The sequence below is a fragment of the Grammomys surdaster genome, unplaced genomic scaffold (assembly GCF_004785775.1).
Source record: "Grammomys surdaster isolate TR1022 unplaced genomic scaffold, NIH_TR_1.0 170, whole genome shotgun sequence".
Lineage (NCBI taxonomy): Eukaryota > Metazoa > Chordata > Mammalia > Rodentia > Muridae > Grammomys > Grammomys surdaster.
The window spans coordinates 20,509,956-20,535,745 of NW_021604618.1; the positions used below are offsets into that span (position 1 = coordinate 20,509,956).

At 42.5% G+C, this 25,790-nt stretch overlaps 2 protein-coding genes across 2 annotated transcripts in view; one reads left to right on the forward strand and one right to left on the reverse strand.

The window, feature by feature from the left end:
* The first annotated feature begins 463 nt into the window (after nt 1-463).
* On the forward strand, nt 464-962 carry LOC114620843 (60S ribosomal protein L27a). The gene has a single exon (XM_028767007.1). The coding sequence runs from the start codon at nt 473-475 to the stop codon at nt 917-919; it is 447 nt and encodes a 148-aa protein (XP_028622840.1). The 5' UTR covers nt 464-472; the 3' UTR covers nt 920-962.
* A 583-nt stretch (nt 963-1,545) lies between these two features.
* Nucleotides 1,546-25,790, reverse strand: part of Fsip1 (fibrous sheath interacting protein 1) — a 123,272-nt gene continuing 99,027 nt past the window's right edge. Inside the window, exons 11-12 of the mRNA XM_028766841.1 lie at nt 3,711-4,221; nt 1,546-1,559 (exon numbers count right to left, since the gene is read on the reverse strand). Of these exons, the coding sequence (XP_028622674.1) occupies nt 1,546-1,559; nt 3,711-4,221 (525 nt within the window). The remainder of the gene's footprint in view (nt 1,560-3,710; nt 4,222-25,790) is intronic.

Sequence of the window (25,790 nt, forward strand, 5' to 3'; positions counted from 1 at the left end):
AACTTCTGGAGGAATCACCATCCCTGACCTCAAGCTGTACTACAGAGCAATCGTGATAAAAAACTGCATGGTATTGGAACAGAGACAGGCAGGAAGACCAATGGAATAAAATTGAAGACCCAGAAATGAACCCACACACCTATGATCACTTGATCTTTGACAAAGGAGCTAAAAAGCTAAAACTGTCCAGTGGGAAAAGAAAAGCATTTTCAAGAAATGGTGCTGGTTCAACTGGAGGTCAGCATGTAGAAGAATGCAAATCGATCCATTCTTATCTCCTTGTACAAAGCTCAAGTCCAAGTGGATAAAGGAACTTCACATAAAACCAGATACACTGAAACTAATAAAAGAGAAGGTGGGGAAGAACCTTGAAATCTTGGGCACAGGGGGAAACGTTCCTGAACAGAACACCAATGGCTTATGCTCTAAGATCAAGAATTGACAAACGGGCTCTTTCCTTTCTGCCACCGCCATGCCATCCAGACTGAGGAAGACCCGGAAACTCCGGGGCCACGTGAGCCACGGCCACGGCCGCATCGGTAAGCACCGCAAGCACCCAGGAGGCCGCGGAAATGCTGGAGGCATGCACCACCACAGGATCAACTTTGACAAATATCATCCAGGTTACTTCGGGAAAGTTGGTATGAGGCATTACCACTTGAAGAGGAACCAGAGCTTCTGCCCAACTGTCAACCTGGATAAATTATGGACGTTGGTTAGCGAGCAGACGCGGGTCAACGCAGCCAAAAACAAGACTGGGGCAGCTCCCGTCATTGATGTTGTGCGATCTGGCTACTACAAAGTTCTGGGCAAGGGAAAGCTCCCTAAGCAACCTGTCATTGTGAAGGCCAAATTCTTCAGCAGAAGAGCTGAAGAGAAGATTAAGGGTGTTGGAGGTGCCTGTGTTCTGGTGGCTTAAAAGCCACTCCAGGGGTTAATTAAATGCTAACATTTTCCATGTGGTCTGAGTAGGTTCTTTGCATCCGTTCTTGTCTGCATGTTGGGAATCTGCCTAACATTCTAGGAAGATGTGAGGCAATAAATGTAGCCCACAATTGTAAATTCCTACATCCCTGTGTGTGCTCTATGTATGGGTCTTGATATTCAAAGAATTGATGAGTTGCATTACTTTAAGCCCAAAGTGAAGAAACCTGGTCTCAAAAAATCCTGAGGACCAAAAGTGAGATGGGTTTTCCTGAAAATCTAAAGTTCTGAGAAAATCCTTGCCATTCAGATTGCTAACAGTTGCCTGGCTTTGTAAGCTCACCATATACTGAACAGGTAGCTCAGGACTGGGCTACTGAGTACTGGAGAGATTAGCATGGAAAGCTTAGGGGGAAGAGGTGCTCCATCCGTTCTTGACATTGAGGTGCTGTTCCTAGGGAGCATGCCTACCTATTAAATTGTTAGAGGGCTAGAGCAATGGCATCAGGACATCAGCACAACTGGGAATACTTCAGAACCAGAGCTGTGGTCTTGAACTACTGGAAGTGAAATTTTATGTTAAGAGTATCTTGGAGTAAGTAAAACCAAGAACCTGACTGCCTACATCTTTAAATCTGGAACATTAAACCAACAAAGTTAACTCTTGAGTTTTTAGGGAGATTTTGCATATATACTTAGTATTGAAGCTGCTGCTTTAGTAGCCAAATGCATATTGAGCCAATATAAGTTGAGAGGGGTCACTTAACAGGGAAAAGGCTGTCAGAAGCCTTACCAGTGATGAACATTGGTTTGTGGAAAAACATTTTAAGATGTTTTGGAAGATGATAAAACTTCTGACTAGAGATACTGATCTGTATAATCACCCCTAGTACAGTGGGGTTCAGATGTATATGTTAAGAGGTAGAGGGTGATGGATATGTATGTGGCCGGCAGGACTAGGATTTGTAACATTTGTGTATGTAACCATATTCATAATCTATATAAAGGTTCCTAAAGTACATGTTTTTACAACAAAAAAAAAAAAAAAAAAAGAATTGACAAACGGGACTTCATAAACTTGCAAAGTTTCTGTAAGGCAAAGGACACTGTCAATAGGACAAAATGGCAACCAACAGATTGGGAAAAGATCTTTACCAATCCTACATCCAATAGAGAGCTAATATCCAATATATACAAAGAACTCAAGAAATTAGACTCCAGAACCAAATAACCCTATTAAAAATAGGGTTCAGAGCTAAACAAGGAATTCTCAACTGAGGAAACTCGAATGGCCAAGAAGCACCTAAAGAAATGTTCAACATCCTTAGTCATCAGGGAAATGCAAATCCAAACAACCCTGAGATTCTACCTCACACCAGTCAAAATGGCTAAGATCAAAAACTCAGGTGATAGCAGATGCTGGTGAGTATGTGGAGAAAGAGGAGCATTCCTCCATTGTTGGTGGGATTGCAAGCTTGTACAACCACTCTGGAAATCAGTGTGGCGGTTCCTCAGAAAATTGGACATAGCATTACCTGAGGACCCAGCTATACCACTCCTAGGTATATACCCAGAAGATGCTCCAACATATAACAAGGACATATGTTCCACTATGTTCGTAGCAGCCTTATTTATAATAGTCAGAAGCTGGAAAGAACCCAGATGTCCTTCAACAGAGGAATGAATACAGAAAATGTGGTACATTTACACAATGGAATATCACTCAGCTATTAAAAACAATGAATTTGAGAAATTCTTAGGCAAATAGATGGAACTAGAAAATATCTTCCTGAGTGAGATAACCCAACACAAAAGAACACACATGGTATGCACTCACTGATAAGTGGATATTAGCCCAAAAGCTCGAAATATCCAAGATACAACTCACAGACCACATGAAGCTCATGAAGAAGGAAGACCAAAGTGTGGGTGCTTCGGTCCTTCTTAGAAGGGGTAACAAAATACTCATGGGAGCAAATATTAAGACAAAGTGTAGGACAGAAACTGAAGGAGGGGCTGTTTGGAGACCATTCCACCTGAGTATCCATCCCATGTGCAGTCACCAAAGGTAGACACTGATGTGGATGCCAGGAAGTGCATGCTGACAGGAGCCTGACATGGCTGTCTCCTTAGAGGTCTGCCAGAGCCTGACATATACAGAGGCAGATGCTCACAGCTAACCATTGAACTGATCGTGGGGTTCCCAATGGAGGAGTGAGAGAGAAGACTGAAGGAGCTGAAAGGGTTTGTGGCCCCATGGAGACAGCAACAATACCAGAGCTCCCAGGGTCTAAACCACCAGTCTGGGAGCACATAGGGAGGAACCTATGGCTCCAGCTCTATATGTAGGGGAGGATGGCATTGTCGGGCATAGGTGGGAGAGGAGGTCCTTGATCCAGTGGAGGCTGGATGCCCCAGTATGGGGGAATTCGAGGGTGTGGAGGTGGAAGTGGGTGAGTGGGAGCACATCCTCATAGAAGCAGGAGGAGGGGGATGGGATGGGGGTTCCTGGGTGGGGGGAAAATGGGGAAAGGGGATCACATCTGAAATGTAAATAAAATATCCAATTAAAAAAATAAATAAACAAAGTCAAAATTCACTTCCAAAAAAAAAAGAATGTTAACGTCTCCCAGAACATCGGTAAGTGTGCTCCTAGATTTGCACACTCGTAGGGACAGTATCTGAGGTTTACAGTACAGTACTGTATCCACCTGTCCTTTTACTTAAATATCCCCAGATCGAGGTTTCTAAGAAATATTCACAAAAAGCATGCTCTCCAGCCTCACCTATTACTGATTTCTCTGCAAGGCTGGTTTCCGACTGTTGGTCGTCTGAGGAGGAGTTCATGTTGATGTCGTCCAGGGGATCATCCAAGAAAGGGGGCTTTTTCAGTCTCCCAATGCCAATGGTCTTTGACATAAAATAGTCTGCTGCATCGTTGAAAGCTTCCTCCTTGGAGAACTGGAGGTGTCTCATGGTCTCTACTTCGACGAGGAGAGCTTCTGGTTTGTAGTGCCCAGCCAAGGCTTTGGTAAGATAGGAGTCTGTGGAATATGCACATCCCTCCTCCTCAAGACTGTTTGCATCGTCTAGCTGGGTTTTCTGGACCTTGGCTCCGGACTCCTCCGGTAACTCACAGAGGGTGGGTGGACAAAGCCATGGGGACCCAAGTGCTGTATCAGTATCTTTGTTTTCTCTTTCAGAAGAAAGACCAAGAGAAATGCGTTTCTGTTCGGCTACACATTCATCCAGAAGACATTTCAGCTGTTCCTCAGAAAGACGTGATGGGGAGTTTAACTGAGGAAACAAACCAAAAGTTTTCATAGTCAATTGATTGATTAAATGTGTTTACTCTAAGTAAGCTTCCAGGAATACAGCAGAACTTCAAGGGTCAGAAAACCCCTTAACCAACACATGCAGATAGAAAACCAGGTTGTTCTGAAGTGTCCAAAACTGTAGGAGGCTAAAGAGTCACCTGCAGAATACATTTTTAAATCCTTTTTTTTTTTTTGGAGGGGGGTTAAATCAGGATTTCTCTGTGTAGCCCTGGCTGTACTGGAATTCACTCTGTGGGCCAGGCAGGCCTCGAACTCACAGACACCTTTCTCTGCCCCCCAAGTGCTGGGATTAAAGGCATGGCACCACCACCCAGCCAGAATAAATTTAGAATAAATTATCCACATTAATCTGGAGGAGGGAATCATAGAATGCTGAGTAAAATGACCTAAACTAGCCACTAGCACCTGTATACCACAGAAACAACCAAGCTGAAGACAGTGTCCTCCACTGAGTCACACGGAAATGAATCTCACCATAATTTCCAGTCAGGTTCCTCTACCCAGCCTTCAGTGTGAGCCATACAGCACTCAATACTGAAACCAGGAGAAACCAGGGCCAATGACACCTGCCCCTAGGGATTCACCACCAGTGCGTCTGTCCACAGCTTTCAGAAGACAATACTGCCGAGGACAGAAGAGGAAGTGTGAAGGTGGGACCCATCCTGAGATGTGCAGTTGCTTCAAAATTACAGGCACGGGCCAGGGGCATTCTAAGAACAGTGTATTCGGGAAGAAAGATGTGATTACACATATTAAATCTTCACTTGTAAAGATTATCGTAGGCTGAGGGTTTTAAACAGGACATAAATTTTAAAACACTTTTCCCCCCTTACAGTTGTATATCACCACATCTGGTTTATGCAGCACCCATGACTGAACCCAAGACTCTGAGCATACTAGGCATGCATTCTACCAACCAAGTTACAAAGTGGTGCCTGTGTACTGACTACATGTGTGAAACTGTCTAAAATCAAATGTAATTAATATTTTAAATCCACATTTTTCTTCCAGTATGTTCTGAAGAAACACAAAGATGAACCAAGTAAAAGCATGGGGGTTGGGGGAGGGTGTACAGGAACTCAAGAGGACTGCAGCAAATTATAAACAATTCAAAAAGGAACCGTTTCCAAATACATTAAAACACACTAAAAGTAGTATCCTCCTCTGGTCTGAACCTAATCCCCACCCCCATGCTAATAATATGTAGCAGATGTGCATCTCAGTCTTCATGCAGGTCCCCCAAAACTGGAGTAGTCCTACCCCTAACGCTGTTGCTGGCTTGTGGAACCCATTCCCCTAACTAGGCTACCTTGTCTGGCCTCAGTGGAAGAGGACACACCTAGCCTTGCAGAGGCTTGATGTACCAGGGTGAAGGAGAATATCTGAGGGGGTGCACCCTCTCAGAGGAGAAGGGGGAGGGTATGGGGAGAGGGATTGTTGAGGAGGGGACTGGGAGGTGGGAGGCAGAGTATAAATAAATAAGTAAGTAAATAAATAAATAAATAAATAAATAAATAAAGGGAGGGAAAGTGCCCCCCTCCAGTAAGTCAGTATTCAAGGATATGGTGGAAAAACTAAAATGCCTACCTGACAGCTACAAGGCCTCATAAGAAGGCTTACACATCTACTACAATGGCCGTGACTTATACCTCATCCATGGTCTCCTTGGCTTACTGGGAAAATACACAAAGAAGGGATGAGAGATGTAGCTCAGTAGGAAGGTACCTGTCTAGCATGCACAAGGCCCCAAGTTCAACTCCAGTAACACACACACACAACACATACACACACAGCAAAACTAGAGAAAGTAGCTAAATGTTCTGCATATGCTGTATAATAAATGCACAACCCTGGTTGGAGGCTGTTACCAGAACACGAATAGTTAACACCTGACTCTTAACTTCCTCTTTTATACCCTTTCTCAGGCAGACAACAAACCACAGTAAGACAAATGTCAGCACCATGTTTTTAAAATATATCATGTATTTTCAAATTATATTGAACTTATCTGTAAAACAGTGATGTCAGGCATGATGATGTATGTCTTTAATCCCAGCACTCATGTGGACAGAGGCAAGTAGATCTCTATGAGTTCAAGGCTACCTCGGTCTACATAGTGAGTTCTAGGCCAGCCAGAGTTACACGGTAAGATCTTCTCTCAAAAAAAAAAAATTTAACAAAATAAAAACTCAATGGCAACTGCCCCTGTGAGTTTGAAAATAATAAGAAATTGAACTGGGAACTGAACTCAGGTCCTCTGGATGAGCAGTCAGTGCTCATGACCACTGGGCCATCTCTACAGCCAGCAAATCCTACTTTTAATAAGTAACTTCCAGAATCTAGATGTGGTACTGTTCCCATTTTCAGAGCATCTCCTTCACCTGAGTATATAAGTCTAGTCACATAGACAGTGAGGGCTGCCCTAGTGCAGCAGTTGGCACTTACAATACAACTTCTAATTTCGCTTACATAAAACTGTTTGCAATGAGGAGACTGCAAGCTGGGATTTAGAAAGAAGACACTGCATCATCATCAACAAATATTTGTCATTGTGAAATTCTCAGACAACAGAACCATTGGCCTCTGTTGGACCAGGAGAAATGAAGGATTGTGAAAGTCAGGTCTCTGGGGTAGCAGGTGGGAGGGGTAGTTGGGAAGTAATCCACTATGTTTGGCTGCTTCCAAAGGAACACTAATAGGTTAGATGCTGGGGAATTCTGACAATTTGGCTAGATACCCAGAAAACTATAGCAGTTATGAATACTGAGAAGAAAGCAAAACCTTTTATAAAAATGAAGAACACATAGTCTAATGTACAAAGAGAAGGAGGGAGAATAAGTACTAAGCAAAAGAAAAATAACTTCTAACTGTAGGACAGACACAACCCTTGGGAATGGAGAGCTGAAGTTGTTCTCTCGACTACTCTGAAATGGATTTTTATAAGCAGTTATTTTTAAAAAAGGATAAAGGATAGAGGTGCAGCTCGGTGACAGGGACCATACTTCCTGTGTGAGGCTCTGGGTTCAATCCTCAGTACCACCAACATGGCAATGAGCACAAAAGCAGCTTTAAAAATAGTACTTGTATTTCTTTAATCTCTCCACAATACCAGAAATGAACTGTTATAATTTTTGCTCTCGAAACATTATCAGCAAAAGTAAATCAAATAAATTTAGTTAGTTCAGTGACAGTGTTTCTGGGTGGCAGTGTAGATCAGCAAATGCCATGTGACCTACTTCTCTTGTCTTATGGTTCTCAGCAGAGTCTTGTCCACATAAAAACCCAGTTAATGGCTACAACAGAAATTGAACGAGTGAAGGATGCCCTGAGTGTTTATAGTACTTTATCACATAAGCAACTCACAGATGCTAGACTGGATTGAACTCGGGCTCTATAGAGCCATCCCTGGCTTCTCTCAGTAGTTAAGCATGATGGTGGAGGCTATGTCCAGATTGCTTGTGATGCTTCTGAGCTACTGACCTCCAGGACTGAGCCATTCAGTGTGCAGTCAAGGGACTCTCTGTTCAAGCATTCACCTCCAAGAATCCACCTACCTGTCAGCTGACTTCCATACTCTGATAAGTGTGTTACTCTTATCATCCCTCCATATAAAACTTAATATAGTGCATTCCCAGGCTTTGTTTTGCTGCAAAAGAGACCCAAAGCCCCTCCCTCCGTCTTCATGTTAGCCACCTCTCCATGCGTCTTCCTTCCTTCCATGTTCTAAGGTTTTGTACATTTATATACTCCATGGTGAGGACAGCTCCCATGAGGCTCCTCTCTCCTGCCCATGAGCCCCTTTGTTCCCCTAAGGTTCTTTGTTTCTACTTTCCTGTCATAGCTACGTATATGATTTTACATCTATATATAAAGCAGGAGTCACAGGTGAGAGAAAATCAGCTAATATGTGTCTCTCTCAGGCTGGCTTAGATCACTTCATAAGATAATCTCCAGTTGCATTCATTTTCCTGCAAGCAATACAGCTCTTTTCTTTATGGGGGAAAAATTTCACCGAATGTGCATATATTTTCCCTAGCCACTCCTGTGTTGTTGAGCATCTAGGTTGGCTCCATAACTTAGCTACTATGAGCAATATCATAATAAACACTGTTGTGTGAGCATCTCTGTAATGCATCAACTTGGATCCTTCTGGATTTAGTACCCAGGAATAGTGTGGCTGGGTCAGATGGGATATCTGTTTTGGAGATATCCCATGCTGACTCTCACAATGGCCACACCCATTCACATCTCTACCAGCAGTGTATAAGGTTCTTATGGCCACATCCACCACAATTTACTGCTGTTTATTTTCTTAAGACCCACCATTGTGGCTAGGGTGAGATGCAGTCTTCTTGCAATTTTGATTTGTGGTCCTCTGAAGTTGCACTGCTGCTGAGGTAGAACATTTATTCATGTTTATTGGCTGTTTGCATTTCATCATTTGTTCATTTCCTGAGCCTACCTATTGGCTGGGTGGCTTAATCTCTTGTTGTTTGGCTTCTGGAGTTCTTTATGCATCCTAGATACTAAAGCTCTGTCAAGTATGTAGCTGGTGAAGAATTCTGCCCATTCTGTGGGCTATTTCTTCACTCAGCATTTTCCTTTGCTATACAGTTTTCATTGCATTGGGTCCCTCCCGTTGACTGTTAAGCAACTAGAGTCCTAGTGAAAAAACACTTACCCACGTCAATATCTCAAAGTATTTTCTCAGCTGTTTTCCTCTAACAGTTTCAGGGTTTCAGGGTTTAAATTAAGGCATTTGATTCTTTTAGAGTTGGATTTTGTGTGGGGCAATAGACAGGAATATAGTTTTATTCCTCTAAGTGTGGCTATTCAGTCTTGTCTTATCTCCCAGTTAGTCTGATATTGGCTATAGGTTTGTCATAGATAACCTTTATCATTTTGAAATACATTCCCTCTAACTCTTGTCTCTTCTGGACTTTTAACATGAAGGAATGTTGGATTTTGTGAAAAGAGCTTTCTGCATCTATCAAGATGATCATGTGATTTACTTCAGACAATTTCTGTGACAAATTACATTTATTGATTTGTATTTGTTGAACCAGTCCTGCATCTCTGGGATGAAGCAGCATCACTGTGGTGAATGGAATGTTTGATGTGTTGGTGAATTTGGTTCACTACCATTTTAGCATCTATTTTGCATCTGGGCTCATAAGAAAGACTCATCAACTCTTCCTTGCTGTTGTGTCTCCGTCTGCTTTTGGTATCAGGATGATGCTGACTTTGTAAGCAGAGGTTGATAGCAACACTCTATCTTTCATTCCTTCATGGAGAAGTTTGAGAATTTAACATGTTAGTCTTTAACAGTGCGGAAGAATTCAGCAGTGGTCCTATCTGGGCCTTGACTTTGCCTAGGTAGGAGATTTTATATTACTGTTTCAATGTCATTGCTTTTAAAGGTCTGACTTTTTTTTCACATTTATTGGTTATTTTATTTATTTACATTTCAAATGTTATTCCTCTTCCCAGTTTCCCCTCCACAAACCCCCATCCCTTCTTCCTCCCACTGCCTCTATGAGGGTGCTCCCCAACCCGTCCATCCATTCTTGCCTCAGAGCCTTAGCATTCCCCTACTCTGGGTCTTTGAGCTTCCACTGAACTGAGGGGTCCCTTTCCAAGTGATGCCCAATAAGGCAATCCTCTGCTACATATCCAGCTCGAGTCATGGGTCCCCCCATGTGTACTCTTTGGTTGGTGGTTTAGTCCCTGAGAGTTTGGGAGGGTGTCTGGTTGGTTGATACTGTTGTTCTTCCCATGGGGTTGCAAACCCCTTCAGCTCCTTCAGTTCTTCTCCTAACTCTTCCATTGGGGTCCCCATGCTCATTCCAATGGTTGGCTGTGATCATCTGCATTTGTATTGGTCAGGCTCTGGCAGAGCCTCTCAGGGGACAGCTAGCTATACCAGGCTCTTGTCAGCAAGCGCTTCTTGGCATCAGCAATAGTGTTTGGGTTTGGTATCTACAGATGGAGTGGATGCCTAGGTTGGGCAGTCTCTGGATGGCCTTTCCTTCAGTCTCTGCTCCACTCTTTGTCCCTTCATTTCCTGTGATCCTGGATGTGTCAGAGCACCTGGGAGTCAAGCTTCCTTTGGGTGTTGTCAGGTCTGATATTTTTTATCTCATCTTTTGGATTTAACAATTCAGTCTACTATATATTTTTAAGTTATATCCTGACAGTTTTTTTTTTAATTTTATGTGATATGTGTTGTACTGTCTGTGGTCAACAGTTTGTTCATCTCAGTTATCTTTCCATGAAACAATTCTTCCTTTTAATGATTCGTGAATTTCGTTTTCATCCCTAGTCCATTAATTTCCACCCTGATTTTCTCTCTCTCACTGCTTGGAGTTTGTCATGTTCTTATTTTTCCCAGAACCCTAATACACATTAGTTATTTGCTTTGAATCTGATTTCTCTATATGTCACCTGGAACTGTAAAGCTCTCTGAAGGACTACTTCCATGATATCCCCTACATTTTTGTATGTGTGCTTTCATTTTCATTCATTTCTATGAATTCTATTTCTTGATTTATTGAAGAACCCATTTATCATTCAGTAGTAGCATACTGTGTAAGGCCATGAGCTTCTTCATGCTCTTTCTGCATGTTCTGCAGCTTCCCTGATACTGATCTCTGGATTTGTTGCACTGCAGTCAGAGAATAGAGTTATTCTAGTTTTCCTATGCTTGTTAAGACTTGCCTTGTGTCCTGTTACATGATCTATTTTAGAGAATGTTCTATGTGCTGCTAAGAAGAATACGTATTCTTTACATGCCCCATTTAACTCAGAGGCATTCCTTTGTTTTGAATACTCTTTCTTTATTATCCAGTGTGCAAACAGAAAATAACCAGGGTAAATGTACTGGATTTTGTTTCATCAGGAAAGTCATATATAACATTTGTGGGGTTGGTTGTCAGGCACTTTACTAAGTCTTACGAACACCATCGTATGTCTTGCAGAACAGTAATAACTAACACTTACTAAGTACTTACTCTAAGTCAGATATTGCCCTATGTATGTTACATACATTGATTCATTTAAACTTTACAGTAAAATTAAGAGATAGATGTTATTCTTATTATTATTCTCATTTTATATCATGGAAAGTGAGACACAAATAAATTAAATAATGTCCAGTGTCTCCAGCTACCCAGTAGTAGAGCTGGTTTGTTGAACACGGATGGGCTGAGTCCAGCATCTGACTGGGACTCATTGTAAACAATTTCTCTCTCAATCTCTCTCTCTCTCTCTCTCTCTCTCTCTCTCTCTCTCTCTCTCTCTCCCTCCCTCCCTCCCTCCCTCCCTCCCTCCCTCCCTCCCTCTCCCAGTATCCTTTCACAAGCCAATGCTCTTGTTTTATCCATTGTCATGAGGGAAAAACAGAAAAGCAAAAAACAAGACAAACAAACAAGCAAAACCCAACTCTTCCACCAAGCATTTCCTTTGCTTTCAAGCTTTTGCCCAGATTAGATCTGTTTTAGACAAGTGTGGTGCCCTTTCTTTCAACTCATTTAAAACAAAAAGCAAAAAACAAAACAAAAAAAAAAACAAAAATAAAAATAAAAAAAAACCTCCCAGGGTGCTGCTGTTTCTGCTCCTCTACCCAGATAATGCCAGTTTGGTATAGGAATTAAATCTGATTCAGAGGAGACTTTTGGTTGTGGAGCTGAAACAGATGTGGATTGCCACACCTGTCCCTACCTCTCTTCCTGCACTAAACAGCTAGTTTCCCCAGCTATAAAAATTTCTAACTCTTTGGGTATCAGATTTGTTGACAGAGCCATTGAGATTAAGTGTGTAACACAAACAACCGTAGAATCCACCGTTAGGGACTTGCAGAAGCAATCCAGGGCTGTGATGTGGGCTTCAGTTGTCAGGCATTCTTCCCCAACAGTTTCTAAAGAACACCGAATAAAAACGCCATATTAAAAAAAAAAAAAACTAATTCCATATCACAAGGGAGACTGGATGGGGAGAGAGAATGTCCTAAATAATCAACCACAAGAGCAAAGGTAAAAAAAAAAAGTTTTCATTGAAAACTATTTCTGCTTCAAAACAACAAAAAAACACATTCCAAAGATGGCTTAGTTACCAGGTTATAAGTTTACAGCTCTCCGAAACCACTGCTGGCAACACATGAGTAGTAGTTTACAAACACAAAAACAAAACAAACAAAAAAAAAAAAAGCAGGCTATGGGCAGCTAAAGGAATGGCTCTCGATGAGTTACGAGAGGTCATGATGGGAATCAAAGTCACTAAGTTCATCAGTCAATTGTCACCTTGGGTGGAGGCAAATCTCGTTTCACTCTACCTAAGAGTCAGCTGATTAGTGAGTAAACTGGAAATATTATATGTCACTGAGCCCTCAGGAACATCTCTAGGCTCCCAGGGGCTGCCTTTCTACAGCTTGTTACCTTGTGCTTGTAACCGCCCAAGCTTTGGACCAAAACTACAGTATCATTAAATCACTGTCCCTGAGATCTTTCAACAACGTTTCTTGGTTGGACTGAGATGGCTGCTCAGGACAGGGTCACCTTGCTGAAGAACTCATCTAAGGCCAGCTCAGATCAACAAGGTTATAAGATAAATGATGTCCACTCACATATGGCACCGAGGAGGCATTTAGTGTTACAAAGCCAAGGTAGAGACAAAGGCTTAGCCTAGACGGTAGTACCTGGCTTCACACAGTCCTTCAAGAGTTTGGACAAGGCCTTCACTAGGGACCATAAGTACTTCTGCTTTCAAGAGATGGGGCCATGATACACTCATCGCTGCCTCGTGGACAGTTCACTCCTCTGGTTTGTGAGATGATTTATATGGATGTCCCTCCCCCATGAGAAAGAACACTCACCTAGACTCACAAAAGAACTGGTGTTCAGCCCTAGAAACTAGAAAGAAGAGTTGAGTAACCTCGCATGGCCAAGAAATCTCCTCATGACACCATGTCCTGGAGACAGGCTGCCCTGCCACTAAAACGCTCCAACATGAGATTTCATTTGTCCGTCTAGATCTGCACAATGTGATAATCCATGCAGGAGAAGAAACACTAGAGGCCAAGCTCAGCCAGTAGAGGGGAAGGCACTGAACCAAGTTTTTCCCCCAGGAGACAGTCACTCCTCTGACACCCCCAGGGATGTCTCACAATATCAAACCATCAGTCAAACTTGCCTGCCAGCACTAGTCACATCTGTTACACCCCATTTCTATTTCTTCTTGAATAATTAAGTGGTAACAGTCAAAGCATTTCTCCATACTCTGCTGTTCCCAGCTGAGACAAGAAGCAACAGTTTCATAGTCCTGCCAAGGATCTGAGGGTAGAGGGCATAGCACCAATGAGCTCTAAAAACACATCTACAAGGCTCACAGAGCAGTGCTCACTACAAACAGGGACCACAGAGCTATGGCCAGTAGCATCAATGTTACTGAAAGCAAGTGGTACTTGAACATCCTTGGGTTCAAGGCTTAGTAACCTATTAGTAACTCATTGCTGAGACCCGAGTGACAGAGAATGACCCCCAGGCCAGGGTGGAAGGAGAAAATTCCTTGGAGACTTGGAGAGACATTTATCCAGAGCAGCCAAAAGGAGCATAGAGAGAGAAAGAAAGTCAAAATCATAGCTAAACAGAAAAGGAAAGACCAGCATGAGGTGAAGGGGAGACCATGCAGTACTGTTCAGCTGCTAAGGCTCATCCACAGCGAAGACAGGAGGGCTGCTAGCCTTCTGCGGGCAGGGCACAAGGCAAGGTTAAACAGAAGCATTCCCCCACAGCCTCTCCTCCCCCAGAAATCAAAGCAAGACCAGGCAAGCCATTCAAACACATGGCATCCCTCTGCATCCAGGATGTGTCTCCAGCACCCTTTCTCCACGCTGTTTTCTATGTCATGTGGGTTCCCATGGCCACATTGGAAAAAGCCTCCATGAAATGTTCCTTGGGCTTGCACAGCATCTTTCTAGAAACTATTGTTTCCTCCCCAGAGGGACGGGAAATGCACTTAGCATCAACATAGAGTAGTAGGAGGAGGCTAGTATTTCTAAGTTTAAATCTGCCCTCTTTTTCCTCCACTTTTTAGAGACTGGACATATCACAAAACCTTCTCACTCAGACTTCTCACTGATAAATAAAAATGCTAGCATCAAGCTGGCTCCAAAGCAGTAGTTTAAGGAACACTAAGGAGTAAGCATCCGTATTGAGCAAGGCAGGTAGGTATATGCAAGGCTGCACATGGTGGAAGCCTGGTATGGGACAAGTGTGATTTCAGCCACTACCAGGACGTGAGCATGCAGCTTCCTCTGTGCTGGCAGCAGCAGCTGCTAGGTGAGCTTCCTCAGGAAGCTACATGCTGAAGTTTGCACTGTCCAAGTTCAACTGGCCCTTAGCTTTGAGGGTCTCTCTGAGCAACCAAGAATGGATGGTGGTTTATAGATAATCTCACACACTTTGCAGTGAGTAGATTAGCATGTATCCTGCTGGATTCAAGAGGCTACAGAGACCATTAGATGCTGGGAGAGCGCCAACACGGGACAAAGGTAGAATGTGACCTTACTGTGAGTCCAACTATATCTCCAGTACCAGAAAGCACCAAGTTAGTAACCAGGAAGGGCTGGTGTCAAGATACTTTTACTGAGATTTCCATGAGAGAATTAAGGGGTGTAGGGAACAGGATTATCTCTTTCTTCACAAACACAGGCATCCACTGTCCCTTTCCCCTGCCCAGACTCTAAGGCACCAGAAGCCCTCTTGTTGCCTGACTCTCACGTCATCTAAGCACACCCTCCCCATGAAATATCCTCTAACCAAAACTTGAAAGCATTTCCTACTGCCTCTCCTCAGAGCCTACCTGTCCAAAATGTGCTTCCCCATCGCCCTCCTGAGACTGCAATATGTAACACTTTCAAGGAACAAACTGGCATTTAGAGGAGGCCTTTGAATCAGCATGACGTAACCCAAAGCCCTGCTTCTAGGAAGGGAATGCAGGCCCATAGCCAGATGGCAGAAACTCTTTGGAAGACATCCATCCCTTTCAGCACTTCGAATCAGGCCACACCAGGCATAGCCCAGTTGGACAAACCTTCGGCCCTGTCACACTGCATTAGCTTTGATTTTCCTGCTGGTCAGAAACCTTGTACTACAGATCTAACCTCATACTGAATTCATTGATGAAGGAGAGCTGTTTCTGGTCACAAACAAGTGACCTGTGGCGTTTCCCAGGGTTGAAGTGCTCCCGAGGTCCTGCCCTGTCTAGACATGTATCTGAAGCATCTAATTACCCTGTGCCTTCTGTATGGCACACAAAGCCCGACATAAGCACAGCACTCCCATTAATAGCACTGCTCAGTGAACTGTCCTTTTACATTTCCAGTCTCAGAGTGAGATCGCACTGCCACGGAGAATGTGGCACACTCCAAGCTACGCTGTCATCCAAATCCTGGAAGTTCAATCCTCTGGCCAGCAGTAGAGCCACCTGGAAAACTGGACACAAATGCAGAAGGACCTGCATAGCATGCTTTGCTGTCTCATAAACGATGCATTTGATGTTCCCTTTCACATAAAGCTGGGATGAGTCTTTCTGCTTCCCTTCACATCATTGGGTCCAGACAAGCAAGTGTCCAGACAAGCCCGTGTGCCATTTGCACTAGAGTCAGGATAAGTTAGGGCTGAGGTGGACAGAGTAGATAGCACCATATTAATATGATAAGAAAATTAAGGCTTGGAGAAATTGAATATCTTCATCCAAAGCCCAGAACTAATAAACAATGCATCCAGGCCCTCTCATCCTCATAACTACCTTCCCACAGATGCTTAGAGTTCCGCTCCCAGGGAAGCACCTGGACAACAGCAGGGTACCCGGCACATGCCTCCCCTTAGGCTTGACAGCTGACAGTGGCCTATAGCAAATGTCCCTTTCATCTCACAAACCTGAGGCCAGTGTATGAACAAGAGGAAAGGTCCACGAAATGGCAACCACCCTCTGAGTCCCCCAAACAGGGAACTCCAGGCTCCACCCTTTCAGTACCCTCTGCATCTGCCTTCATGCACATGTTAAGTTCTTTGAAGAGGGGACCAGGTTCTCTTGAACCCTGTGTCCCATACCTTCCCAGGGCTTGGCAAAAGACAGACACTTGATAAAGATTTTTAGACATCACAATGTCTTCTATTTAAACTTTAGTGCCTGTGTGCATGTGTGTAGTGTGTGTGTGTGTGTGTGTGTGTGTGTGTGTGTGTGTGTGTGTGGTGTAGTATGTGTACAATTTATGGGGAGGGAGTATCCAGTCTCTCTTTCTTCCATGTGGGTCCCAGGGTTTGAGCTCAAGTCAATAGGTGTGGCAGTAAACCCATTTATCTGCTGAGCCATCTTGCTGACCCCTTCTTTGGGAGATCTTCTACCTGCTACAGACACCCCTATAAACTCATAGGTCTTGGTCTCTTTATTGACCAATGGTCTCAGGCCATGGTCAAGCCTAACCCCAGTACCCTTCCTTCCTTCTGAGGCCTGTTCCCTTCTAGAGCTGCTTTGGAAGGTAACAGTAGAATTAAATTTTTTCTTAGAATTTGGGCAGACCAGACAAAGATGCTTTAACTCCTGAAGAATTCTCCAACATGGGGAATTTCAGGTTCCATCAAGGGCCAACAGAGAGATGACACTGTTGAAGGTGTGTGTCTGTTTTCTCCATGTCACTATCCACAAGCAATGACTCACCCCATCTCAGGGTAAAAGTGATAATAACTGAGGGAAAATGCTACACACACACACACAGGCACTCACGCACGCACGCACGCACACACACGCACACACAACTCAAGAGGAATAAAAAGCCTGAATCACAGGCCTGTGATACTCACTGCAAGTCAGACATAGAGATTAATTTGTTCTGCCAAGAAAACAGCCGAATAATATTCCATTTTTTATTGTGGTTAGGCTTAATTATAGACATCTATTTGTGTGTTTAAACAGAAAGACTCACAAACATGAAGTAAAGTGTGTCCTTTCATAAGAACTTACAGGGCAAAGCCGTTCTTAAAAGTTCCTTATTTGTAAAGATAGACTTCAAATTAACAAAACAGGGCCTCTATGTTCCTGTGACCATTTTCAGTAAATATGGCACACTTTTCTCTTTTGATTTCCAATGATGAGTGGATGAGCCCAGTCCCCGCACTGGCGCTGGGTCATTTGGATGACAGGGATTGTCCAAAGGCTAGAGGGGATAAGGACTGCTCAATGTGGAGTCATTTAAAAGATCATCCAGCTAAATACACTAAAAATATTCTATCTGAAGACACAGAGGAAGAGTCTCAGATATTGTACACTCTGATCATAAATTATCACTAGAACTCAGACAAAAATAATAGTTTTGTTTCCACTTGGTTACATTTCAAATTAATGTTTTAAGGCCAAGAATGTGAAATAAAACCACAATTTCTCTCCAGAACACGTACTAACACTGAATGTAGGGTGCTGGCTGGCGTCTGACTGGCAAACAGGAAGAGAAATGCAGAGGTGTAGACTCAAAGACACACTTCTATTCACTGCATGTAAGTGTGCTACAGAAATGTCTCCCCAGAGCCACTTCTGCGCTTCTCCTGCTGTCCTCCTTTCCCTCCCTGGGTTGTTTTCACAGGCATGTAAAAGGCCACTCTTCCTGCATTTTCAGAACAACACACAGACACACAAACACACAAAATTTCTCTTATTTTCTTTCTTTTGGAAAAGTGCAGGGACTGGGATGGGGTTTGATACAGGTGTTTCTTATGTAACTTCACAATTATGATAATCCTCCTGCCTCTCTGCCTTCTGAGTCCTAGAGCTTACAACCTTGTATGACCACATTTGGCTTCTCATTTCCTTTATGAAAAAGTTGTCATAATTTTCATTTTTAAACAGCAACATACTTTAAACTTAAATTGCCACTAATATCCTCTTAAAGCCACTGCCAGGGACCTGTCTAGCTCTTAACTGACATGCTCTTGTCCAGGGACCAGTTCCCTCCACATGCCCTCATCCAACCCAGCCTCACATAGCTGATCTCTCTCTCCACTTGGCCTCCAGATCACTGCTATCTCCTGACTTCCCTGCCCTTCTTCCTTCGTTGCTCCTCACCCATTCCCCTGGCCAGTGTATCACAACCTCTTTGTCTTGAGGAAAGCTCCAAGGCTCAATTCAATCTTTGAATCTCTTCTTTCTATGTCTTCATCCTCTTAGTGATGCCTGGCGTTCACACCATGATGATCCCAAATACAGGGTTTTGCTTGTACTTCTCTCCTTCAGACACAGCTCCAGCTCCAGCTCCAGCTTTCTAGTTAATGTCCCTTCTCAGACTTACAATGTGCCCCTGAAGTTCAGTAACTTTCATGCTGTGACCCTTAATCCTGCTCCTTGGACAATGTTCCCCATCTCAGTGAATAGCAATCTCTGTCTTTCACTTGCTCAGGTGAAAACCTGCAGTGGTCCCCAGGATGGTCCTTTTTTCCCACAGCATCTGTAAAACCCGCACGAGACATGGTTCTGCTTCTACTCTCAACCTGTCTCCAGACTCTACCTCACTCTCACTTCCTCCACACTGTAGTCCATCTCTCCTTCTCAGATCTCTGCATTCACCTGCAATTTCTCTTTCTGCCGTCACCTATGCTGCCCTAAACCAAGGCTCAATCCCGAGTGATCGTATTACAATGGTAGTCGAACAGTTGTGTGTGCTCCTGTCTGGACTCATCCAGCTCAGCTCCAACAAAGTCCTTGGGAGTTTGGTTTCTCATCACTTCTAAGCTCTTTCCCCCTGTATCTCCCCTACCCCTCACTGCAGCCAGCCTCACTGGCTTGGAGTCCTTGGGTGTGACTTCCATGCTCCTGCATTACTGCTCTTGTCCTTGCTGCCCATCTTCGGAAAATGCTTCACACAGATATCAGTGCATGTTCCTTCTCCCTTCTAATCATCTGCCTAAATGCCACCAAGCCCTTCCCTGACCACCACAGTTAAACCACCAGACTTTCTTTCTACTTGCTCTGTCTCTCCTTGTGTCCATTCTCTGCTTCCTGGTCCTCCACATGTACCACATACCTCCTTGGAACACTACAATAGCCCGCCTTATTCATGGTTTCACATTCTGTGGCTTTGTTTACCATAGTCAAACACAGTTTGAAAATATGAAAAAAAATCTAGAAATGTATAAGTCTTAAACTGTGTATTGTTCAAAATATCATGAAGAAATTTCTCATTACATCCAATCCAGAAGGTAAATTGTCCATTTGTCCAGAAGTCTATGATATCCCTACCAAGCAGACGCCTTGGTTATGATCAATGCTATGATAATAAGCATCCACCTAAGTAAGTCAGTTTAGCCTCATGCTGTGTGAAATGATTCATTACACAAGCCCTGAGTAATCTCACCTCATCACATGAAGAAGGGTGGGCACAGGATAATAAGACACTCTGAGCAACAGCAAGATGTCACACAGAACTTGTACGTACCCTGCTTTATTATTGGTTCCTGTTATCAGCTCTCACTCTACCTAATTTATCAGTTAAACTTCATCTGTATGTATAGAAAACCATGGACCATGTTGGGTTTGGTACTGACCATCATTTAGACAGCCACTGGAGATCATGGAAAGCATGCCCCGCAGACGACAGAGGACGACCACACGTGACTCACATATCTGTTGGACACTCTCCCTTCTAGCACGTAAGCCTCATGTATGTAGAAGCCTGGACCAACTGCTGCTCTATTCTCAGAGAAGTATAATAAGAATGTAGCAAATATTTAATTTAAAAAGAAGCTGCTTCTGGAAGAAGTATGAGCTACATACAGATGTTAACCCATCTTTTTTTATTCTCAGAAAAAAATGTGACCCCTTGCTTTTATTTTTTGGTTGTGAGTCTAACTTTTAATGGCTGAGCCATTTCTCCAGCTCCCCCCACTTTTATATTATGTTTGCACTTCTTAGGTATATGTTTCAATGGATGCATAAATTAGTTTCTTTGCAACTTTGTCATAATAGAATCAAACCAGTATCTTTGGGGCATTATAGAGTTCTTGAATGCCTTTGAGAAGCCAGTCCTCCAGACAGCCAGAATGATTCTCTTCTTCGTTGATTCTACATCGCCCATTTTATCTACCTGCCATGTTATTGGAACCTTTTGCTGAAGGCAACACCTGGCTACAGCATTTTATAAACAGTATCTCAGTTCCAGGTCTCAGAACAACTCTTTATTTTACCCACCAATCCCATGTTCTAAAAATTGTGGGGGTGAATATGGAGCAGTACATGTGTGGAATTTAGAGGACAATGTTGTGCAGTCTGTTCTCTCTTTCCACTTCCTGTGGGTTCCTGGATTAACTCAGGTGGTAGGGATGGTGAATGAAGCTCATTGTCCCATTCTGGGGAGTGGTATCCTTCCCAATAGCACACATACAGATCAAGGCATCAGTGGCACCGGCTCTACCTTCCTCCCAAAGTCCTTTGAGCATGATGTCATACTATATCAGATGAAGAGAGCAAGGTGTCCTCCTGTCTGATGACCCAGAGCCTTGTAGACAGAATGTTGAGGATCATAAAGAGGCTATAACTCTAGATAAGGCCATAAAGTTACTATGTTTCTTCTAAAAGTTACTATAAAGTTACTGTGTTCACTTTGCAAACTCCCTTGAGTTGTTTGGAATATGTATTCATTTGCCTATAAGAAGTCTTTCCCAGTTAAGCAAACTCACTTCAAGGATCTAAACATAAGTTGAGTTGCTGCAGAGACTGTATCCCAAACAGAGCACACATCAAGGAGTCTCTGGAAGGTCTCAATGCTTTCTTTCTTTTCCCATTGCTTTAAGAAATATATCCAAGGGTATTTCATAATGTCTTGTTTAGGAATGGTGAGGTTAGGAACTGATCTGTCTGGGGACAGGCAAGGAGCACAATTTTTTGTTGTAATGTCTTAAATCAATTACAGAGATTTGTGTTATGAAACCCAGATGGCATAGTTAGTTCTGTGACTATTTCCATCACAGAGATCCAATGATGGCCATTTCCAAGGACCCTTGTTCCTTATTCCTCTAAAAATGTACATCTTGTTGAATACTATGCAGCTATTATACCCACTTGATGGTAAAATGATGACTTCTGACCCATTGCTGCATATTCCTAACATCCCTAGCAACACCTGCAGCATCACCCATCAGCATCACTGGCTAGTACAGGAAAATTTCCTCTTATTTGGGAATAAGATGCTTGTGGTTCCTCATCATTTAATCTTCCAAGCCCTTGTCTAAAAGTATCCATTAAAATTGTCTTAAGGAATCCAGTTGGCATACAGGTCTCCAGGATCATCATATACCCCCCAACCCCTGCATCAGTCTTAACCCTGGGTGTTGGTATTTGTGTTTCCATAACATGTAAAGGAATCCTTAGCATCTCATTTGGAGCTAAGGTTCAACTTTTAGTCAACAAACCAAAGAAATTATTAGAATCAATGAAATCTATTCATGTTCGCATATTGAATCAGAATCTCTGTCCAAGTACTTCCATGGCAATCAATTAAGCCTATCTAAAACTGTATTTTTCTTCTGGAACCTTTAAATGTGATCGCCATACATGTTCCCTGGGTGTTTTGACAATGATAACTGGCAAGGTTTGGCAACTTTTTAACACCATACACTGTCTCCTAGCTTTGCCTTTGTCAATAGTGTTTTAAAGTATGCTGGGATCTAATAATAATTACAGCTTCACAAAATGAATAAGGAGAACTGATCCACCTTAATCACACAGCCCAAGCCAGAGGATAGATATTTCTATCATCACAAGAAGAGCCCAACAAAGCTGTATTAGACATAAGTTCCCGACCCACCATTGCTTACCTATACCCCTGATGGGACAAGCTGCCTTGCCTCAAGTTCTTAGACCTTGTGGAACAGAGAATCAAAAAGAGATGCTATAATGCCTCTTGTATTGTTATTAAATGTGACCAGTTATTCAGACTCAATCATGGACTGGTCTAGAAATCAATCCAATATTGAAAATAACAGTCTTCATTTGGAAGTCTGGTTCTGGACATTTTCAGAGACATATATGGAAATTAGCTGCAGTTCTCTATGATGTTATGTTAGTAAGAGATAAAGTTGGGGCAGGATCTGGTTTTCAAACAGGTTGTTAGCACATGTGTTAAGGCTCTTTTAATTGTCAAGTTAAAAATACTTTTGTTTCTTCTACAGTATTTAATGTAAGTGCATTGATTGTACACCTTCTAATTGTGTTTGTGTTTTGAAATCCGGCATGTCAGTTATGGAGGTCTATTAACCAGCTTTTGTTTTAGTGCCATGAGTATCACAGAACCTTGATATTCTAAAAATAGCTTGCAAGTACTGCAAGAAATGAGTCAGGCTTTAAGCAGAAGCAAGAGGGTAGTGGGCTTGATTATTGCTAGTATAACAGCTTTAATTACATTAATTGCTAGCACCACTGCTTCTGCAATTGCTGTGACACAAGAAGTTAAGACAGCTACTTTTGTTAATCATTTAGCAAAAAATGTTACTAATGTGTTGAATATACCAGAGGATTTAGATGGGCATTTGAAAGAATGGATTGATGCTCTTTATCCTATTCAAATTATTGGAAGGAGGTTCAAAATTTAAGGATAAGTAGCCATCTTGAGTGTCATGCCAAATACCATTGGATTCATGTTAGTTCTACAATTTACAGTGGTAGTTATTATAATTAGGAAGAAGTTTAATGACATGTGCAATGTATTTAGCATAATTCTAACACCTCTCAGGATGTTTTAACGATACATAGGGAGCTTATGAATTTCAAGAATGCTGCTGTATGGTAGATACTGTGGATAAAATTACCCATGGCATGAGGTCAGTATTTCTATTTGATCAAGCTTCAAAAATGGCATATATAGCTTGATCATCCTAGCCCGTTTTGTCCTGGAAATATTTTTATTCCTGCCCATTGTGTTAAACCTTTTCTTCAACAACATCAACATGTTGGCAGCCAAAGTACATGGCTTGAACCTGAAAATGGACCCCCCAGACAGAGTTATTAAATTAACAGGCTGGCAAGCCAAGGATGGGTAAGATTCTGCACGGAGCCTTACCAACCTAAGACAGAAGTGCATTGCTTTTGATAATGCATATTCCATGATGGATAAGGAAGGCATTCTTGTCAGAATGACCTAAGACAGGCTCTGTCTTGTTAATGAAGTAAAAAAGGGGGAGAGACGGAGAGCCTTTGGGGCTGCTTGGCAAGAATCTGACATGGGCCAAGGACAAGGAAATGGGCTGCTTGGCAGGAATATGACATTGGCCAAGGACAAGGAAGTAGGCTTCAGGCAGGAATCTGACATGGGCCAAGGACAAGGAAATGGGCTGCTTGGCAGGAATAAGACATTGGCCAAGGACAAGAAAGTAGGCTTCAGGCAGGAATCTGACATTAGGCTAGGACAAAGAAGTAATTTCAGGTAGGAATCTAAATCTTAGGCAAGAACAAAGAAGTAATCTCAGGCAGGAACCTAAATATTAGGCTAGAACAAAGAAGTAATTTCAGACAGGAATCTAAATTTTAGGCTAGAACAAGGAAGTAGGCTTCAGACATGAAAATGATCTTGGGCTAGGACAGGCACAGATACTTTGGTCATCCTGAGAAACCCTTAGAAACAGTGATCATGGGAGTGTTCCCGTAATTGGGTTTAATGCCTTGCTTTTTCTTTGACTATTTGTGTTTATTGTATTGCTTGTTCTTTGACTATTTGCATCTATTGTATTACTAGATCTTCAACATAGAACTGACCTTAATACACACATGTAATCAAAATGGTATAAAAGCATAAAGGAGGAGGGGGGATGGAATAGGGGGTTGTAGGGAGGGGAAATAGGGAAAAGGGATGACATCTGTAGTGTAGATAAATAAAATATCCAAAAAAAGAAAAAAGAAAAAAGAAAAAAAAGAAAGAAGAGCCCAGCAAAGTGGGACATAGGGCTTCTTTATTTGGCAAGGATGGCTTAAAGGACTCTGGGGACTTACGGGTACTCTGAGTTCACCAAATTCTACCTACTGTATCCCCTGCCTATTTTTAGGTTCTACCCTCTGAATGTGCTAAAACTTTAACCTAAGGGATTTAACCAACACTGTAATTTGTTAAACTGAATTTGGCTTTTCACCTTTTCAAACAAAATTCGGTAAGAGAATTCTTTATATGAAGTCATTGGCATACTTTCCATTTTGATCCACACTAAGATAGGGAATTTGGGGATTTTAGCTCATGCTCTCTCTTTAACCACTGGTCTCTAGAAGAAGCAGTGGCCACATTGCCTGGCTGATCCTGGTCCTCATCCCTTGATGGAAGCCCTCATGTGTCTAAGAGTGTTCCCTTCCTGTGCTGCACTTCATCCTATTAGCTCATGGAGTCTCCCTGGCTTAATGTCCTCTGTATGCTATGGTGTGGCTACATTCCATCCCTGCTACAGCTAGATCATTACCACCATCAGCTCTAACCAACCCAAACAGCAACTGCAGCTAGCCCCCACTGTGTCCTGGCAGTTCTACTTCCTTTAGATATTCCTTGTGTCAAATACCACATCCATCAGGATTCTTAGAAGCAAATAGTAAAAACAGCCAAACTGATATTGGCTTCTGTAAGCAGAAACAGAATTAAAATAATGTCATATATTTTCATATCATTTTTGAGAAAGCTAGAGAAGGGTGCTGGCAAACAACCAGGTGCAAATAGGAGTCTACCCAAACAAAGTAACTCAGAAAAATCTGAGGCCATGACTTCTGCAGAGCTGAATGCACCAACATGGCACCACCTGAGTCACAATACCACTGCTGGGACCACTACCCCCACAGCCTCACTAACTGGGCATCTCCACCACCATGGCAAACACTGGGTGGATTGTCAATTCTTAATGCCTCATCCATTCATTTTGGGTCTACATACCTGATAGCCTACATCTAGGAAATGCCCTTATCGAAGTCAGCTAGAAAATCAAGAGGAAAATCTCAGTAAGAGGAAAGTTGGGAATCCTATTAAAAGTCACAAAGTGGGGAATGTTCCAATCCCATACTAGGTAAACAATGATGTACAAAGACAATCTTTACAAGCATCTCTTTGTCTCATTAGGAAGCATTATTATATCAAAAAGATAGAATTTTATGGGAACCAATGTTGGAAAATTTTTATACTAAATTGAAAAATTTTGCAAAACTTTTACTTAGCAGCACTTTTACTTATTGAAGAAACAGCCTGCCTCCACTGTAGGCTTAAAAGCCATCTTATAGTAAAGACAAACTAGGCTCATTCCTGTTTATGATCAAACCTCTGTTTCTCAAGGACTGCGCTATGCCCCATCTGCAACCTTAACTACAAATGGTCCTGTACTGCCTGTTCCAGGAATAGTATATTTTTGCTTCAAAAAGTTAATAGCCTACCTTCGTTTCAAAAGGGTTGCTATGGCTACCTTGTGACTACCTGTTGTTATAACCACCTTGCAGTCATGTCTTTGTTTCAGGAGATTGTTATGACTA